We start from the raw sequence: 20,503 nt of genomic DNA on the forward strand, positions 1-20,503 counted from the left end.
ATGGGCTGGCTGTGGTTGAAAAAAACATAAAGAGAGTCATGAGTGGGAATGTCGCCGATTCAGCTGTCTCTCCGACTACCCCAGCTCAAACAATTCCGGCAGATCTTTCAGGACAAATGTTAGAATTAGATGAAGACGATGATTTGGAAGTATTCAGCAAGGTAAATACCCAAAGTATGCCAGGTTTTTGAATGAAACGAGTAAAAGTGAAGTAGGAAGAGTGGCAACAGTGACTAGCATAAAACTGCTACGTGGATAGGGGCAGCGCCTGTTTTTCAGTGGATGGGCAGTTTTAACTTGTCACTGTTCCGAGAAACACAATAGCGTTCGGCATGTCAAATGAAAAATTATACTGATTTCCTAAATTACTATTTTAACCCATGTACATTTATCAAACTAGCGCATCATCTGCCAGGAGGGTTCTTTTGCATTGTTGCCCTGTGTCTACTCCATTGCAACATTGTTTTACCTGTAGTGGTGGTTGCAGCCGCTCTCTCTCTACGTCAGAAGTACTTCCTAACTAATGTTAAAAATCAAAGGTCAGCTATCAGGTGATGTTATGTTCCTCTCGGACACTGGCAGTGTCACACAACGGAGAATCGGTAATAACAATCTCACATAGGCTACACAATTACATTAGGCTACATTAGCGCAGATCTGCTAATTGGTGAGTAAACACTTGTTCTGTTATCGTCACTATCTAACAACTTGCTCATTTGCAGGATCCTGCTAACAAACCTCTCTGATCCCCTGCCCTGCCCTCGAAGTATCACTGCACGGATTGACACAGATTGGGCCGCTGTTAGCTCACTATTTTAAGTTATTTGTAGGGCTGTCAATCGATTAAAAAAGTTAATCTAATTGATTACATACTCTGTGATTAATTAATCTAAATTAATGTTGCTGTGAAAGTATTTTAAATATTTAAATTCAAATGAATCATTGAATAATCAGCATTAGTGACATTAAAGTTCAAAAACTCTTTTATTATTTTCACTGTTCAAATAATGGCCATAATAATCTATGATATGACCTAATATGTTAAGGAAATAAATTCAAAAGTGCTTCGGGAAGAAGTTTTTTTTTTTTTCACATACAAGGCATTTCAGGCCACAGATATAACCTAGGGGACACAATGAAAATAAATTAACACTCTCCTCAATGTCAACACTTGCAGACATCGCAAAGGACTTTATTTTCAACACTTTATTTTTATCAACACCATCAGACCGTTTTTTAAAAGTAAATGTTCCAATCAATGATCCAGGCAGCACGTTTTCTTCTCTCTCCTTCATTTTACAGTCTAATTTTTACTGACTAGAACGGCTCTGGGTCAAAGGTCATACGGAATCGATTAATCTGCACTAATTTTTTTAATCATTTATTTTTTCTCAAATTAATTAATCGAAATTAATCAGTTATTTTGACAGCCCTAGTTATTTGCCGTTTTTGAAATAAAAGGGTCTTTTGTTCTCATCATAAAATGTTAGTTTCAGGGTGTTCATTTAGCCAGCTAACCTAATTTCTTACTGAGGCACTAATGTTATTAGTACACCAACCTGGCTTTTTCCACGCTATATCCAACTATTTTTCATAGTATCATCCTTCTTTTCTTTTCTGTGAAAGGTCCTCTAAGAGATTTGTTTCTGCTGACATGGGCCTAGTTTGTTATGACAGGAAGCTTTCCTGCAGTGGCAGCAATAAAAGCTGGCTCAGAGCTAGGGAGCATCAGTGGAATCGGTCATTCCATATGCAAACAGGTTTGACTATATGGCCTATCATGGGGAAAAAACAGGGTGAGTCAGGTAATGTCCAAACCTGTTTGTGTTTTTGTCCACATGATAGAAAAAATATCCCTGAAGTTTTGAAATCACTGGGTGGATATTCTCCAATGTCTTGTGGCAGAATGCCCATGCTTGTTCAAAGGTTTGACCCATTTGTAAGTCATGTGGGATATGGAATTTGAAAAATGAAACAAATTGTTACTCACTCAAAATTAAATTTCACTCCCATATCAGGGTGTTTACGCCATTCTTTACATGTGGAATCTGGTTTTGGTTTCTCTGGTTTTTACTAGTATTTAGGCCTATTAGTATTTATTTCTGCAAACAGACCATTCATTATTGCTCATTAGCAGCACTAGAATGACCAATCATGGGAGGCCCATATCCCAGGCCTGTAAATTCAGTCTTATGGTATCCTTCAACGGATAATGTTTGTTGTGTGATGTTCTATAATGTGATGACCTACCAGTAATATTGGAATAGGAATGGAAAAGGTTTCACTTGAAACGTAATGGGAACGTTTTGAAATGTTGTCAAAAGTAGTGGAAACACTGTATAGACCAAAGCAAATTGTGCATCCTCAAAGTTGTACGCGTAACAATTCTGGGATAGCATCTTCCTCCTGTAAAAATCTGATTCCACCAGATCCTGTCACAGGGATCAGAGGTGTGACGTGGTACACAAGGGATGCTTTTATCTGGAGACGGACAGCCCAGTGCTGGTTTGTTTTATGCAGGTGCAACTTTATCGGACACCTCGGTGACCTTCATCTTGCAATCACTCCTTTCTCCCATTTTCATTGAAAACATTCCAGATAAGTCTAATTCATTTTCAACCCCCTGCTGTTATCGTTTGACAGCTTCACGTTGGGATTGCTGATGACCTTCCGTATTCAGAGCAGTTGCCCCGATTGTTTGGTTGCTTGCACTCATTGTGTGTGTGTGTGTTCTATAGGATACAACAAACACAGACGGAGGGTCTTTCAATGCCTCCATGCAGACGTCGCCGGGCTCCATGATTAACCAGTACAAATTTGACGAGGAGGAAGAGGAAGAGGACCCAGGTGCGAAAGACCTCTTCATCACAGTGGACAACCCAGAGAGCCATATCACTACCATTGAGACATTCATCACTTACAGGGTTGTCACCAAGGTAGGTCCCCAAGCATCAGGCAGTGGTAGTTGCACAAAGATTCTGTTTGCATGACGCAGAGTGTTCATGATCATTATGTTAAAAGAAGAATTATTATGTTGAAGAACCATACAGTGAATCATAGATTTGAATACATTTTGTTTGTAATGGACATATGCCACATAGAAAACCATATCTCATTTTTTAGTATATAGAAATGCGGAGTATCATGGGACCATGAAACAAGAAAGGAATGGGTGAATCGCACACAGCCTTTGAATTTGCACATGTACCGTGCTCTCTTACTAGTACGTTATGAAAACACGAGTCATGCAGTGGAGCCCTAATTTGATTTTGTTGTGTGGTGGATCCATGAAATGGCCCCTTTGTCCTTCACCCTTATTAGTTTTTTTACCTCCTGCATTACATTGAAATAACTATATTTTCATGTGCAAAGGCCTCTACTTGTGTAACTTTAAATAGATCTGAGCAAATCAACCAAGGACTGAGTTTAAGCATCTGGCAGTGTTATAGGCCAGAGATGCACATTAAAGGAAATAGTGATGCAAGGAAGTAACAGGGAGATGTCATGCGTCATGGATTTGTTCTGTTATCTGTTAATAGTGTTGCTAAAAAATGCACACCAGATCTAAAAAATGTGGAGTGCTGCTTTGATAAGTGGTTGAAGTAAGTTGTATGAGTTTGATGTACGAGTTACCCTGCTGGTGCTTATTGTCCCCACTTGTACTGACCAGACCACCCGCAGCGAGTTTGACTCCTCTGAGTATGAGGTACGCCGGCGCTATCAGGACTTCCTGTGGCTGAGAGGGCGTCTAGAGGAGGCCCACCCCACGCTGATTGTGCATGTAAGTGGGATTCACACACCGAGAGCCCAGTCTGAAAGTACAGCATGTCAAAACAACACAGTCAAAGACTTTTAGTCTTTTTGCCTCTCTGTCAGCATTGGGGCTTAAAATTGCATGTTTTTTCTATAACAATGTGCTATATTCAGGTCATGGCCATAGACCATTATTTTGGAAATACTTCCTAGTGTCACACAGAACTATCCAGGTTTGATGATCTTTCATACCAGTGAGTTCATAGATCAAATGAGAGTTTATAACTTCAGTTTATTTTACTCTTTAAGTTTCAAAGAATGCATTTGTGCTGTTTCTAGCTTTTGTTTTTAACGATTTTGACATTACTAAATTTGGAATATTTTAAAAGCGTGTCAGAAACAAAATGGTTATGAAAATGAGTTTGTATATGAAAACTCAAAATGTCCTCAGAGTGATGAAATAGACAGGGTACAACCATAAGATCTAAACTAATCCTCAATTTCAAGCATTCAGTAATAACTGCAAGAGTAGCAAGTTTTTCTTAAAGATCTTACACAATCCACTTAGGAATAAATCTGTTTCTATCCTCCTAAAGGTTCTTGAAAGGATCTCATTATGGCAAAAATAATATTGCACAATTGTAGTAATCTAGCATATCCTTTCAAGACAAGTATGAACGTGTGATTCTTCATCTTTGTCTGTGCATCAGGGTTGTGCACAATTCGAATGGCAATTCTGCTTCCTGTTTGCTACCTCAATTGAAATGCAAGGGAAATTCAAGAATTGAATTGGAATTTAAGAGCCAGTTTCAATTCAATTCTGGAATTTTGCACAAGCCTGCTGTGCATGTATTAGATGAGACTTCTAATAGATCATTTAATCTCTTAATCTCCATTTGTGGTCATGTGACTCATCTGAAAGATCTCTGACCCCCAGCCCTTACCAGAGAAGTTTGTCATGAAGGGGATGGTGGAGAGGTTCAATGACGACTTCATCGAGACCCGCCGGAGGGCCCTCCACCACTTCCTCAACCGCATCGCCGAGCACCCTATCCTCTCCTGCAACGAAGACTTAAAGGTCTTCCTTAGTGCTCAGGCCTGGGTAAGTCCCACTCTACACACACACACTCACTCACACTCACACACACTCACTCCCCTCTATGAGTTTTGAGTTTGACCTTGGCCACTGGTGCCAGACAGACTGCCAACTAATAATGTGCCCTCTGTTGTCTCATATGTACTTACCCATCGACATCAGACACATAGACACACACACAGTCATCAGACCCACACACACACACATACACACAAATCTGATTATCGTTCAAGGTTCAGACCGCCTGATTACATGCATGCAAGTCACCTTGCTTTGCATTGTGGTTACTCAAACATGGTCTCAATTACAGCCTGTAAGAGGATTAGCGCTCTAACAAACTCCGCAGACACTTTCGCTGTGCCCCCCTGCTGAGCTCTCCCTATCCCCCAACCCACACACACGCACACACACATCCGACCCTGTAAGATTAACACCGCTGTACTCTCTCTTCTTTTCACCTCTGTTCTCAGTGTAGTCAAAGTAACAGGCGATTGTTAGGAGGAGATGGCAGCACATACTCGTTCATCAAGGTTAACGAGGCCCGAAGAGACACGGATGAGGCTTATGTTGATGCCTCGCCTTCATATGAACCATAGCCTGCAGTCGCTTATGGAACACGAGGACACATTAAACATCAGATCATTATAAACAGATAGCTCATTGTGCCGCAGATTATTGTCAGGCTAGTTATAGCTCTGCTGTGGTAGCCAGTGTGATCAGCTAGCGTGGGATGAATAGAGTCTATTTTCCTAGCAAACATTCCACAAATTCTAGGCATGTGTGCTCAGAAGCTGTGAACTTTTTCAGTATGTGTGCTTTCTCCCAAAATCAATAATCTTGCCATGCTCAATCAGTAGCTGTGTCTGTCTATTATATATGGTCTTCCCAGTGTCAAGCACGGGGGTGGATTTTCCTATGAGCTTATCATGCAGAAATGTGTGCACAAGGGCATTGTTTTGCAAGATGATTTGGATAAGAGATTCAAATACAGTAAGGTAGCAGGCAATTCAAAGTAGTTTCTGCTGCTGAGCCACCAAACATAAACATAAACGCCATGGAGCCATTGCACAATGACTGCAGCCTCATTTAAAAGTTTGATGGAGGTAGGCACAAATGACTTCAGTTCAGTTTACAGTGTGTGACTCTGTATCTTCTACCTGAGGCCATTCTGTGTATAGGATATGTAATGGGTCAGTCAATATCCTCTGAGCTTGCCTATAGACTAGTCAGTATCCTCTGAGGTTGCCTACAGACTAGTCAGTATCCTCTGAGCTTGCCTACAGACTGGTCAGTATCCTCTGAGCTTGCCTACAGACTGGTCAGTATCCTCTGAGCTTGCCTACAGACTGGTCAGTATCCTCTGAGCTTGCCTACAGACTGGTCAGTATCCTCTGAGCTTGCCTACAGACTAGTCATATAAAGACTGCAGGGACTGGTACTCCTTCCTTCCCATCCCCTTCATATCACTGTGAATCAGACGGCTGAGCTTGTTTTTCAGTTGCACAGTGAGGTTGCCAAACCATACTGACATCCCATATCTGATCAAGCTCTCCATTACAGCCTGATATAATAAAAACATAATCCTCTGGTCCACACCAAACACTCTGAGTCTACATAAAAAATATGATGTGTACCCTTTGAATGGCAAATGTTGGTTAACTTCAAGGTGACCTTCTGAGATGGCTCAACCACAATGAACAGTAGGGCAAAAATCATCATCACGATTATTTTGTTCAATATTGAGATCACGATTATGAAATGTTTATTTAGTGATTTTGAAACTATCATCCATTTTCAAAACTTAAATGTTTTACATTACATTTTTTTATTTTTTAACAGGAAAACATACATGTAAAAAAATAATGCACACAACAACTGCATTACACAACAAAAAAGGAGAGCATTGTTATAAAACTGAATGTAGCAAAATAATCATTATATTTCTGGAAGTCATTATCACATTGATTGATTAATTAGATTATTTGCACAGCCCTAGTGAACAGCATACATTGAGAACCTTGCCCTGACCTTCTGCCGTGTGAAAGACATCAAAGGAGCACATGCAAAAGGACAGAAACACAAGAGTGCTGGAGTGATTTATGAATGCATGCAGATTTGAGATTCCACACAAAACCCAGTATAAAGCCCAATTCACACCAAAGATTCACGACGAGACGAAACCGTTGCAGAAAGGAGTTGCAGAGGTGTGAATTAAATGTTGTACGTCGTTGCCAGCTGTTGCAAGCCGTCGCAATGCATTAATCGTGTCTAGTCACAGTTGCAAGGTTTTAGAAGGTTGCAGCAAGTTGCTGGTTTATAGAATGTTGCAGCTCATCTTGTCGCGAGTCTTTGGTGTGAATTGGGCTTAAGACTAGAGTTTGGTTATTAATTAGAAAATATGCATTATTTGTTTTCTTCATTCTTTTTTATGGTTAAAGCACTATCTAATTCTGATGCTTTGGGCTTTTGCTCACTGCGGTTAATACATGGGTGTGGTTAATACATGGATTTTGTTGTTTTTTTTTAATTCGCACAAAACACTGTCCTGTGGTTTATACACAATGTATAGTATATACTCTTTTGATCCTGTGAGAGAAATTTGGTCTCTGCATTTATCCCAATCCATGTGAAACACACTCATCACTCAGTGAACACACAGTGAGGTGAAGCACACACTAATCCCGGCGCAGTGAGCTTCCTGCAACAACAGCAGCGCTCGGGAAGCAGTGAGGGGTTAGGTGCCTTGCTCAGGGGCACTTCAGCCATGCCTACTGGTCGGGGTTCGAACTGGCAACCCTCCGGTTACAAGTCTGAAGCGCTAACCAGTAAGCCACGGCTGTGTGGTTAATACATGTTTGTTTTTTTAATTTGCACAAAACACTGTCCTGCGGTTTTATACACAATGCGGCTAATACACAGGGAATTACTGTACCGAGATAAAGTTCATGCTGACCTCTATCTCTTGCAGGAACTGGCCTCTCACAAGAAGCAGGGCCCGGGCTTCCTCAGTCGGATGGGGGAGACGGTCAGAGCGGTGGCAGCGTCGGTGCGCGGAGTGAAAAACCGGCCGGAAGAGTTCAACTCCATCCAGGAGTATGTGGAGTCCTTCAGCCAGAAGATGACCTCGCTGGACAGAATCACTCAGAGGATAGTCAAAGAGGAAAGGGGTGAGCCACACATTGGTTTAGTCAACACTTTGGTTTGTAACCACTCTTATCGAACTAGAATGTACATAAATTGAAAACATTCAATGTAGACTTATAGCAATACACATGCTAGTTCTATATGGATATATGTCTTTGTAATATATAAAGATGACTGAGGGTGAGGGTGTAAGGTTTGGAAACAGTCCATTTTCTTTCAGGGTCAAGGTGGTTATATTTTGTTCAATCTTGCATGAAAACAGTTTGGCAACAAATTGGGCATTTTTGTGCAATAGCCTTTTTTCTGAATTAAATGATCCTTGTCCCCTACTATGTCATAATGTATTGTCTGGGTAACCATTCCTCATAACAAAGTGATGCTTATTCATGGGCATAATGCTCTCTGCTTTGAATAATGCTGAGTTAATAAAAAATGTGCCAGTATATTTTTGTCTAAAAACAGTTTGTACCTACATGAAGTATGATTGATGATGTTGCCTTTTTGTCCTCAATCCATCGTCCATCTTGATTGGTTGAATGGTTCCATGTGATCATGGTGTATTTGTTGAATTCTTGTCCTGAACCCAACCCTGTCTAAATATTACCTTGTGCTTAATAATACATTGTGCTGTTTGGTCTCTTCCAGTCTGGGTTTATAATTCTATGGTCTTAACGGTACATTGTGCTGTTTGGTCTCTTCCAGTCTGGGTAATTATATGTTTTTCTCTGTCTGCTGCAGAGTACCTGGAGGAGATGAAGGAGTACGCCCCCACCTACACACTCTGGTCGGGCTCGGAAGAGGAGCTGGCTGAGCCCCTGAAGGGTGTGGCCAACTGTCTGGACAGGTGTTTCCAGGAGACGGAGGGACAGGTGCGCCAGCTCTCGGACTGCCTGGCCCCTACCCTGCACGAGTATGTGCTGAGTACCGACACCTTAAAGGTACATACCTGTCCTTCCATAGCCCTCTTAATCACAAAATATTTTGGTTTTGTGTGAGGGACGGCTGTAAATTAGTGTTTACTTGTGTATTATATTTAAACATGTAGTTTTGTTATTTGTAGGCTATAACATATTTCTTATATTAACATGTATGTATTATATATTAACATTATATTAACATATTCACTTTTCCATTACTCTATTCAGTGAGTTTCTCTCTCAATGAATAAATAACAATAAAGAAGTTCTCAGGTACTTCAGCTTTGAGAGGGAGGCATGGTCCTAGCATGTCATGTCATGGGGAAAAAACCCATAACGTTTTGAGCAAGAGCATTAGAGCGCCTAGGCATTCCTTATCTGAAAATCACTGGTAATGTGTGTTTGACAAACAAGACAGCCTCCATTTGTCTAGCGGCCAATTCCAAAGAGTCCCGGCTAAGATCAATATGCTGGATATTATTTTTATTGCCTCTTTATGGAGAAGGGCTTTGCGGTGTGCACTTCATGAATCGATCAGCTTTTACTTTTTTCTTCTTCTAGGCCGTGCTCAGAAGACGAGACAACATGCAGGCTGAGCTGGAAGCCAAGAACGAGGCGCTAGCCGCCAAGAGGGCTGACCGAGACGCGGTAAGCGCTCTACTCGCCCTCGTTTCGAGGTGGAGTCTTAACAGGCGATGTGCAATTTTCTGAAAGATCATAAGCAGAAAAGCCTTGCGTCGCCGCACCCACATCTGCTCTCTCATTTCCATTTCGAACCGCGTGAGAGCTCCAGTAATATTGCATGTATCGGCCCACACCAGAGATTACTCTGAAATGCCTCGGCGAGAGCCAGGGAATGGCATCGCATGCCCTCTTATACCGTTGTACACTCACAAGTGTTATTGAGTGGTACCCACGCAGAGATGTTGGTGTCATGAAAATGTCTCCCTGGTTTCTCCAGCTTAGCACTGACCTTTTCTTCTCAGTTTTTTAATTGGGTCATGGTAGCCACCAGAGATCATCGAACCTCGAGCGTACTTAGCAGCCAAATTGCTTTATTGAACTCTGCTTTTTTTTTTTAGAGAGCGCAAGGAGATGTTCCTTTTTAATTTCCCACGATGCACTTGTGCAACACCTGTACGGGAGGTAAGAGATTCCCCGGTGGGTTTCTGCGTCGGAACCGGCTTTCTATTTTCCAGCGCAGTTCTTCCAAGGACCCGAGGCTTGTTAGTGCAGCATGAAATGTCAAACTGTTGCGTTTGCAGCTAGTCTCTGTGGGTGTCTTGATCAATGCACACTAAGATATTGATAGAGCCTGATGTTTAAACAGACTATTTGCACTGCACTGTCAAGGCGGGATCACAGACTCCTTCAACCCAAATCTCTTGACTATTCCTTTTTGTGCTGCAGCATGCTGTATTATCAGCATTTAAATGGATAATACAGTTAGTGGAGTTAGAACAGAGCCAGTCTTTCACCACAGGCCCTACTGTTATAAGGCCTGAATGGGCTCTTTTCAGGCAGGAGAAAACAGAGGCTCTTACAGGGCTGCGTATTGTTCCTGTAATTGTATCATTAAAACACACACATTAGCCAACAGCACACACAGAAACACAAGCGCTGTTGGAAAAACACAAGTTGCTTGGAGGCCTAGTAGTGCTTTCTCTGCTCTCTTTTGAGATAAAATGATCTTGTGACCTACAGAAATGAATAGGAACAGAAATGACCCCACAGATATAAATAATGACAGAAATTACAGCAAACCTTAGAAGATGAATATTATTAATGTGTAACTTAACTGAAGCTGATACTAAATTCAGTTAAATCAAACATGAATTGAGAAGAAACTCAAACTGAGGTGATTCATCTGAACGATTTGACACTGACATTAGTATGAGTTGTAAATGACTGAACAACTGAACCCAACTGACCCTAACTGAGATACCCTGCACCTGCGCCATTGAAGGACCCCAGAGAGCGCGGCGTTGTGTGGCAGAGCCTGCTCGGCAAAAACCCAGAGGAGGCCCGACAGCAGCGGCAGCAGAGGCTGACCGGGGAGATCGGCGAGGTATCGAAGCGTCCCTCCCTCTGCATGAGGTCTCTGCTCTGTCCTGCCGACTGCTCTCTCACCTGTGCAGTTTTTATTTTTCCAGTGCTAGTCTGAGCTGGTAACATTTTCCATGCTGCAGTAAAGTGTATAATGTTGCATTATGACCTGGTCTGTCCACGGTTAGACCATTACGTTTTAATGAGTAGAGTAAGAGAGAGGATGGACGATGATGCTCCAGTTTGTCATAATCAACAAGACTTTCTATTTTATTTCATTTTTTAATTAGAATTGATCTGCTTTTTAGTTGTTTTTTAAGTGATTAACTTTTAATGTTATTTGGCTATTCCTGTACAGTAGCACATTTACTTAACTGTTATTAGGTCTACACACCTTTATGGTATATGATTCCACTCCATAGTAGACATATACATTAACAAAAACTACTATACAAATGTGTACATAGTGGATTTTTCCCAGGGTTATGTGAAGTATGTGGAATCTACCACAGCATAGAATTTCCACCTGGTGGTTGAAGGGGAAGTGTCTACAGACCTGCAAAGTCCTATAAGGGATTGGTAAGGGACCAGCAAGTCAGCAAGTGTTGGATAATAAATATGTTTCTCAACAGTTTAGAAAAACTAAAATGTTACCAGCTCTGCCAGCGAAGCTAACCCATTGGCCAGGTTTATCTTTCCGTCTATGGTTCCTCATCCTGCTAACCAATCGGCCAGGTTTATCTTTCCGTCTGTGGTTCCTCATCCTGCTAACCAATCGGCCAGGTTTATCTGTCCACGTGTGGTTCCTCACTCTGTCTCCACCTCTGACCGCACCTGTGTGTCTGGCACGCGGCCAGGCTGCTGTGGTCTCTATCGACCAGGGTTTCTCTGTCCTTCCAGGGCACCACTGCGCAATGTGTTCTCCAGCTGACCCTGCTTAACCACACCTCACTTAACCCATCCCATACCATTGTATTCCTGCTGGGCGCTCCTGGTTGAGCTAGTAAAGGGTTGTTCCCCAAGACATGACTACTTAAATATGAGGTGGGGGGGCAGAGGAAGTTGGAAAACATGGCTGTTTGTGCTTCCCAAGGAACAGGATTGAGAAACTGGCCTAGACGGTGACCTAGATCAGGGCTGTGGGACTTCTTCATATTGAGGGCCTGTATGGTTACAGTGTTCAGTCCACCCATGTGATTCAACACATCTGATTCAAACACACAGTCAGGACTACGAGACCTGGAACCATGCCTGTCCTTTTGCAGGGAAGATCACCCAGCCCTGGTCTAGATTACTCTAACTCCTACCAGGCTGTTGACGGGCTCTTACTCACTCTTAACAGCTTCAGCTTGTGTGATTGGATGACATTAATTCTGAGGCTAAGTAAGGTGAAATATGGGTTGTATGGGAATGCATGGGGATGCTCAACTGACCAGATGCAGCATCAATCATTGCTGCTCGACTCTCTTGGGAAAAGGATATGAAGGTATAATGGGTTAAGTATGACTCCTGTCCATTACTTGAAACAAATTCTGTATGTCTTTGTCATCTTCACCCATTTTACTTATTAATCCAGATCAGCTTATTCTTACTGGAGTATGGCCAGCACTTCCTCCTCATATGCCTGTTCTCCTCTCTCCTTCCCATTCACTCATCATTTAATGAGAAATAGATCATATATGTCTAAGAAATAAGGCAACTAAGGGAAATCTGTTGTTTTGTTTTGTTCAGTAGATGGTAGGAATACAATTTGCTATTATTCATTTATTTTGTTTTATTTATTTCTGTTGATATGTTGCCAAAAATCAACATGGTGGCGGTAGCAGTGGTAGCGGTAGCAACTGGCTGCAGGTGCCAACCCAGCGGTGGTTGTTGTCAGTGAGGCTGCTGCTGCGTCTGTGGATGAGCAGGAAATTGTGCCATTGTTTGTGATGATGGGAGCCAGGTGCTGGCATTGACGCGTCCCATTCTCCCTTTTGTTCTCCTATATGCATTGGCAGTCCAAAACAAAACCGCACGTGTGATTTGTTTTGTTTTTCCTAATGCTGTCGCTGAATACAAGGCCGTAGTCAAGTATGTGGTGGGCGGCTTTCCTAAGAAGTGTCCTTGTAGACAGTTTGATTTTAGCCTCCTCAGGTCTGTGCTGAATTTCCACCCTGGAGTGCCTAAGAGAACCTTTACACACATTTGAAGAAATGTGGTGAGCTCAGTGTGCACGAAATGGCTGCAGACATGCAAGATGTACAAGTTTAAACGTCGTCTGTAGCACACAGCCCTCTCTTGTAACCCACACCGTGGTCATAGTGGTGCTTAGGGTTTTTCCTAGAACTGTGCGGATCTGGCCTCTGGCACTTCCCATTGTCTCCAGCCTTTTGGTTATGAGCTCATCAGACCACTGAAGATCAGCTTTCTCACTTCCTCCACAACAACTCAACCTCCGATTGGATGATGTACTCCTCTCACTCACTTTTCTAATGTGGCAACTTATTTGTGTGCAGTGACACTGACTGGCTACTGCGTCATATTAGCTGCACAGACTTTGCAGGGAAGAGGCCAAATCCAACTATCTCTGACCCAGTGCCCTTTTGTGGAGTGAAATCAGGAAGTAAAAGTGGCTGGCATGAGCTTTTAAACTGGGGAGGAAGTTTGACAGTTAGTGAGAATTAACAATGTGTTAATACGGGAACATACAGGAGTCTCATCCTCACTAGAAATCAATAGTACCTCTATCCTGTGTGCTAATGTTTTGCATATAAACAAATTCAGGAGTTTATTTGTGTTCTCAGTTGTACAACAGTAATCTGTTGTACTGTTACGTGTCTCTTGTAGCTTTGGCCAGTAGAGGGCAGTATTGGACAGGACATTTTGCCTTCTTCAGCCCTCACTGTTTCTTTTTTTGTGTCCAGCGCTCACTGTAAAAACAGTTCTGTTGATGAGATCTTTGTATTCCCTAGTGTTTGTTCATAGTAATAATACACAAAATCTTTGATTCCATGAGGCAAGGACATCCAGTCATACCAACTGTGACTCAGAAGTCAGTCTAATCTTGTCCTTAGGGTGCTAATTGGTGCATGTGTTTCCTTGATGTGTGTGGGTGTGCAATGAGTGTCTGTTTGTGTGTGTTTGTCTGTGTGTGTGTGTGTGTGTGTGTGTGAGGGAGAGAGAGTGAGAGTGTGTGTGCACTAATGACGACAAGAACCAATCACTGTAACTAATGAACTGTCCTGGCTGTCACTGGGGACATCGGCACAGGGAGATGTTAAGTGATCGCCATGGCGATACTTTCCCCTCAACTGCCCATTGAGCTCTGACCCTTTGTTCCGCCACGGCTTACTGAGGCAGCCACGTCAAACCAGACATTAATAACACACACACACACACACACACACACACAGCAGTAGTAGGCACACCACTTCTTCTATCCCTGGTTCTTCTTTGTTAAACTTTGTCTTCATAACACATACACAAGTTGTTTCCATCTTTTCAATTCAATTTCTCCAATTTGTTCCATCTGAGTGCACTAGCCTAATTCATTGTATATTCTCTCATCCTCTTCAGTCAAGTCACTAGAGGCAGACAAATGTTTGTGTGAGCCTGTGTACATTCAAGTACAAAGGTTCAAGTCTAAATTGTCTTTAGAGAAATGCTTTATTAGATAAATGTCAGTGTGTGTGTGTGTGTGTGTGTGTGTGTGTGTGTGTGTGTGTGTGTGTGTGTGTGTGTGTGTGTGTGTGTGTGTGTGTGTGTGTATGTATGTAAAACAAATGTACCTGCATATGTCAGCTACATGTACATATTGTGTGTGCGCGCGTGTCTGCCTTGTGGAATTACCTTGATGAGGTGTCCTGGTCGAAAACACTGCAGAGCCTAACTGCCTGCTGTTATGAGTTGGGCAGGGCAGAGCACCTGAGAGGCATAAATGTCACACCGCTCACTCCTGACACAATGACACCCTAGCCAACCTGGCAGAAAATCTTTACTACTCTGCACTTTCCCCTTTCTCCCACACACATCAAATATCAAAAGGATGGGGATGTGTGTGTTTTGTGTGTGTGTTTGTGTGTGTGTGCACTTTTGAACTAAAGGCATAACCCAAGTGGGTCATGTCTGCCCGCGCTTCTCTCAATCATCAAAAACAGCCGAGGCACCCTAATTAGAGGCAGCCTCAAGCTTTGCCAACGACCAAATTGTCTTAATTAATGGCCCCCGATTAATCAGTTCATTATGGCGCATTACATTAACTCCACTGCCCAGCCCTCACAGTCAGAAGTGAAGCCTTACAACAGCACGGCACCCGTCAGGGATGCACTAGGATGCACTGCGAGTCTAACATATGTGATGCTCTGGTAGGGAAAGCGAATAGAAAAGGGACTAACATCTTGTTTCTGCTTTCCCAACTATTCAGTGATGGCCTCATCACTAACTCAAGCACTCTGGACTGTGTCCAGACTGAGTGTGCATTCATGCATGATTTGTAGGTGTGTACGTGTGTGTCAGATAAGTGAGACTAGTGGTGTATGTTCTAATACTTAAGTGTGTGTGTGTGTGTGTGTGTGTGTGTGTGTGTGTGTGTGTGTGTGTGTGTGTGTGTGTGTGTGTGTGTGTGTGTATGTATGTAAAACAAATGTACCTGCATATGTCAGCTACATGTACATATTGTGTGTGCGCGCGTGTCTGCCTTGTGGAATTACCTTGATGAGGTGTCCTGGTCGAAAACACTGCAGAGCCTAACTGCCTGCTGTTATGAGTTGGGCAGGGCAGAGCACCTGAGAGGCATAAATGTCACACCGCTCACTCCTGACACAATGACACCCTAGCCAACCTGGCAGAAAATCTTTACTACTCTGCACTTTCCCCTTTCTCCCACACACATCAAATATCAAAAGGATGGGGATGTGTGTGTTTTGTGTGTGTGTTTGTGTGTGTGTGCACTTTTGAACTAAAGGCATAACCCAAGTGGGTCATGTCTGCCCGCGCTTCTCTCAATCATCAAAAACAGCCGAGGCACCCTAATTAGAGGCAGCCTCAAGCTTTGCCAACGACCAAATTGTCTTAATTAATGGCCCCCGATTAATCAGTTCATTATGGCGCATTACATTAACTCCACTGCCCAGCCCCTCACAGTCAGAAGTGAAGCCTTACAACAGCACGGCACCGTCAGGGGATGCACTAGGATGCACTGCAGTCTAACATATGTGATGCTCTGGTAGGGTTTTAATAGAAAAGGGACTAACATCTTGTTTCTGCTTTCCCAACTATTCAGTGATGGCCTCATCACTAACTCAAGCACTCTGGACTGTGTCCAGACTGAGTGTGCATTCATGCATGATTTGTAGGTGTGTACGTGTGTGTCAGATAAGTGAGACTAGTGGTGTATGTTCTAATACTTAAGTGTGTGTGTGTGTGTGTGAGAAAGAGGGAAGTGTTTGAGTGAGCAATTTGGGTGTGTTACCAAGAGGCAGTGTGTGTGTGTGTGTGTGAGAAAGAGGGAAGTGTTTGAGTGAGCAATTTGGGTGTGTTACCAAGAGGCAGTGTGTGTTGGTGTGTGTGTGCGTGCATGTGTGCGTGCATGTGTACCTGCTCTGTAAATGTTTTGATTGATGATGAGTGGGACTGTGTGTGTTGTATTTGTGCGTGTGCATGTGGTGCCCAGCTGAAGGAGGAGATCGATAAGCTGGAGGACCGCGTGGAGTGGGCCAACAACGCTCTGAAGGGGGACTGGAGTCGCTGGCAGAGGAGCATGCGGAGCGACCTGAAGGACGCCTTCGTCTCCACCGCCCAGAAGAACGTCGACTACTACGAGAAGGTGAGGGTCACTCACCTCAAACCACCACAACCTCACCACACTTTTGATACACGACTCGTATCAATCACACTCTGATTATCCGTGGATGTGCTAAGCTCATGTGTTATGTTTATGGCTATAGTTCTTAGCAGACAAAAAAATGAAGTCTTATAGCCTAGGTAAAAGAAATACCAATATTAGTAATAGACTAAATTGAATTGAACATAATAACTACCATAAACATAAACAAACCGCGACTAAGGAGAATAAATCAGTAAGGTTTTTATCTTTACTTTTCCAATAAAATATTCATGACAACACCATACTTTAAAAAAAATCAGTTGAGTTGAGCACAGCCACACTCAACCACTGTGCAGTTAGGCAGCTATTACAGCCCACTTGCATCAGTGGCATTTTTTGGAAGTTATAATTTTGTTGGTCTCAATATCAGGAAGGTTTGTCTGGCTTGTGGGGACACATTTTCGAGCTCCAGTAATTCTTTTGACCTGAACCAAATGCTGACAGACCGATTTTTCCATTGATCTTTTTTCTCTCTTTAAAATGCAAATGCATTAAGTGCGTCCAAAGAAATGGTTGAATGTCTGAGGGGAGCTTTGGCACAACCGGCAGACCACTTTTGGCTGCAAGTGCCCACAGACACCCGGTTTTGATTCCGACCTGCGGTCATCTCTGGATCCCACCCAACCTCTCTCTCAGTTCCTCCCTGTCACTCTCAACTGTATCTACATAAAGGCAAAAGCCAAATGATATACTTTAGTATGTCATTAAAAAGCCAAATGATATAGTATCATATGAAAAAAGGAATTCATGAAAGTTCCTTTGCAGTTCATAGAAAATGAAAATATAAAGTAGTGACATGGATGTGGCTGTGAATGTGGCTGTCGTATGTGCTTGCAAGTCTGTTCTTCTTCCAACAGAGGGCAGCACTGCCTCATATTCACTCTTTGCCGCTGCTCAGAGCAGGGAATAACCTTTTCAGCTGGGAAAAAAACCCTCTGGCTGAGTAGGAATGAAAGGTGCTGCAGATGCACACATAGAGAAAGACCTCCTTATGCCATTTGGAAGCAGATTGTTTAATTTCTTCCCACTCCTCTTCCTCTCGTGGAGTCTTGTCCCTTCGGCTGAATGGTTTAGATTGCGTGTTTCTTCCCTTACTATATCCTGCCATCTCTCACCAAGCACACACGCTCACCCCTGGGAGCCCTCCAGCAGTGGCACAGAGATATCACCAAAGGTCTTGGAGGTTCTCCGCATCGTTATCGGCGTTGGCATCTCCAGAGGGGCCCCTCAGAAGCCTCACCTCTGAGGCCTCTCCTCACTCTCCTTTTCTTACCGCCACTGGAGAAATAGATTCCAATAATCAACAGCCACACAAACACTTCACTTTCGCGCTCGCAGCTTTTCGTTCCTGCTGGGCCCGGGAGGGGCTGGGTTTGAAAGGCTGGCCTTGAGGGTGGATGTTTTGACATCAAATGGAATGACAGTGTGCTTTCTAATGACTGCCGCACGGAAAACTCCCCCATGGCCTGCAGCCCCCTGCCGCCCCAGACTGGAGATTTGGCCCGGCCGCCTTGTGAGTTTGTTTGTTTGTTTGTTTGTTTGTTTGTTTGTTTGTTGTTGATATGAGTTTGGCTCAAGGCACTCACATTAGTTATACACAGTCAGGAACAAGAGAGATTGGGGAGGAGGAGGAGGAGTGGGGGGTCCTGAAGGCAAAAATAAAACGACAGCAATTAAGCAGACTAATTAATCCAGATGTTGCAAATGAGATGGCTCTGGGTCAGTTGCTTGTTTCTATTATTTTTGATTTTTTGTAGGTTTCTCGTCTAAATGATTGCTATCAGCTGGAAGGCCATTTCTCATGCAAGTGTGCTGTTGTGTATCAGCCTCAAGCTGCGCTGTTGGGTTGCAAAGCAGGTACTGGGAAAGTGTGTGAGTGATTGGACACTCACCACTGTGATTTCTAATTTAGAAACTCCAGTGATATGTCTACAATTCATGGAAATGGGCTGAAACACTCCAAAGACCATGTGTGTATGTGTACGAGTGTGTGTGTGTGTGTGTGTGTGTGTGAGAGAGAGAGAGGGAGGGAGTGAGTGTGAATGGTAAGACCTGATAAGAGTTGGCAATGAGAAGTGCCATTAGCCTCCGCTGATGAGTGTGGCAAATGAGCTGAGGAGTTCACCGCTGCTCGAGCTTTTACTTCTGATTTCTCTGAAAGGTGTGTTACCTTGGCAGAGCTGAGAGATGGAGAGAGTGAGCAGAGGAGAGGGCAGGAGAGGAGAGGCGTTTGTGTCTGAGGCTTTGAATGATTTATCCCCATCAGGGAGAGCTCAATAACACCGGTCCTCACGGGGGTGGTGGGGGGGGCAGGAGAGTGCTGACCGTCTGAGGTGACGAGATGGGCCTCAGCTCAGCCACTACTTCAAGTGGTGACAGGGGGGTATAAGGGGGGTAGAGAAAGAGATGGAGGAAAAGAGGGAGAGCGAGATGAAGGGATGGAGGAAGAGAGAGAGATAAAGGGATGAAGAGAGAAAGAGATGAAAAGAGTACAAGACAGGCACCATGATGTGTGAAGTCACATTGCTGAGGCTCAAGGACGTCACATCCTGCCTCAGAACCAGCGTGTAGTCAGGCATGTGATTAGCTCTGACACATGGGGGTGTGTCTGGACGTGTGGGCTATGTGCGCACTGTCCGTGTGCATGCCTGCCTTCACGCATGAGATATATGTACATTCCTCGTCATGAAAAAGAGATTTTCAGCCCACCAGAGCGTGTGTTTCCTCGTTATCATATAGTTTTGAAGCACATCTGGCATCATTGGCAGGTTTGTTATCAGGCCCACAGTGCTGACTACTGAGCACACCACATTGCACACATCGCAACACTACGCCCATGCACTCACGTGATCTCCTCCGAGTTTTCCGTTTTGCATTGCAACATTGGCATTTAGCGCATCACCTTGTCACCTCAAGTGTGTTATTATTTCGATGTCCTGATTTGAGTGTGTGGTACCCGTGGCCATCCAGTATATTTCTCCCACTAATGACATGACTTCTGCAGTCTGACTTCTTTCGCCGTTAAAAAAAAAGAAAAAAAAAGCTCACTTCGCAGTCAGCCGCAGATTGCACATTGTTGCTGTCGACGATGTGTTAAGTCTTAACTGATGTCACGAGCGAGTCAGTGACCCCACCCCCCCCCCCAAGTCTTGGAGGTAATCACTGAGCACCTATAAATACGGGCAAACACTGTGAGGTACGAAGTGAAAAATAGAAGCCGCAGCCTTAACCTCCCTGCTCTGGAACGTGGGCGACAGACTCGGTCTGTTTTTAACCGGCGCTCTTATGCATTTGCATGGCGCACACAGCAGCTGTATGTGAGCGGCGCACAAGCTGGCAAGTTGAGAGAGGAATTGCCATGGAGACGCCATAGCAACAGGGATGTTGCTCAAAGATGGAGAAAGACAAGAATCCTTCCACTAAACATGCACTTTGATCTGCATGGCGTTTGTAAATCTTCAGGTCACGGTCACACCATTTCAGTACTACAACATGCAGCCCTGCAACCTGCTGCTTAACCCTTGTCTCTGTAATAGAATCTATTTATTATAAGAGATGGAGTCAATGACTGTATGTGTCGGTGGGCAAACTAGCGTGTGTATTGGTGCTGCTAGTGCATCTGCTATGCATGCCAAATGACCACTCTGGAATCCTGAAATGAGTGTCCATTGTGTTGTAATG

General features: G+C 43.5%; 1 protein-coding gene across 4 annotated transcripts in view; it reads left to right on the plus strand.

Moving 5' to 3' along the window:
* The window catches only part of snx7 (sorting nexin 7), an 18,540-nt gene extending 101 nt beyond the window's left edge, over nucleotides 1-18,439 (plus strand). Inside the window, exons 1-9 of one of the 4 annotated variants that reach the window (XM_048265835.1) lie at nucleotides 1-161; nucleotides 2,739-2,936; nucleotides 3,671-3,781; nucleotides 4,691-4,855; nucleotides 7,818-8,016; nucleotides 8,732-8,931; nucleotides 9,472-9,558; nucleotides 10,877-11,007; nucleotides 15,362-15,498. The exon at nucleotides 1-161 is cut by the window's left edge and continues 101 nt beyond it. In XM_048265835.1, coding sequence (XP_048121792.1) covers nucleotides 39-161; nucleotides 2,739-2,936; nucleotides 3,671-3,781; nucleotides 4,691-4,855; nucleotides 7,818-8,016; nucleotides 8,732-8,931; nucleotides 9,472-9,558; nucleotides 10,877-11,007; nucleotides 15,362-15,434 — 1,287 coding nt within the window. In that variant the 5' untranslated portion in view covers nucleotides 1-38 and the 3' untranslated portion in view covers nucleotides 15,435-15,498. Of the gene's footprint in view, nucleotides 162-547; nucleotides 668-2,738; nucleotides 2,937-3,670; nucleotides 3,782-4,690; nucleotides 4,856-7,817; nucleotides 8,017-8,731; nucleotides 8,932-9,471; nucleotides 9,559-10,876; nucleotides 11,008-15,361; nucleotides 15,499-16,609 lie in introns of those variants that run through there. The other 3 variants (XM_048265833.1, XM_048265836.1, XM_048265834.1) reach the window with 3 other exon arrangements.
* The last annotated feature ends 2,064 nt before the right edge of the window (nucleotides 18,440-20,503 follow it).

This window comes from Alosa alosa, chromosome 16 (assembly GCF_017589495.1).
Source record: "Alosa alosa isolate M-15738 ecotype Scorff River chromosome 16, AALO_Geno_1.1, whole genome shotgun sequence".
Taxonomy (NCBI): Eukaryota; Metazoa; Chordata; class Actinopteri; order Clupeiformes; family Clupeidae; genus Alosa; species Alosa alosa.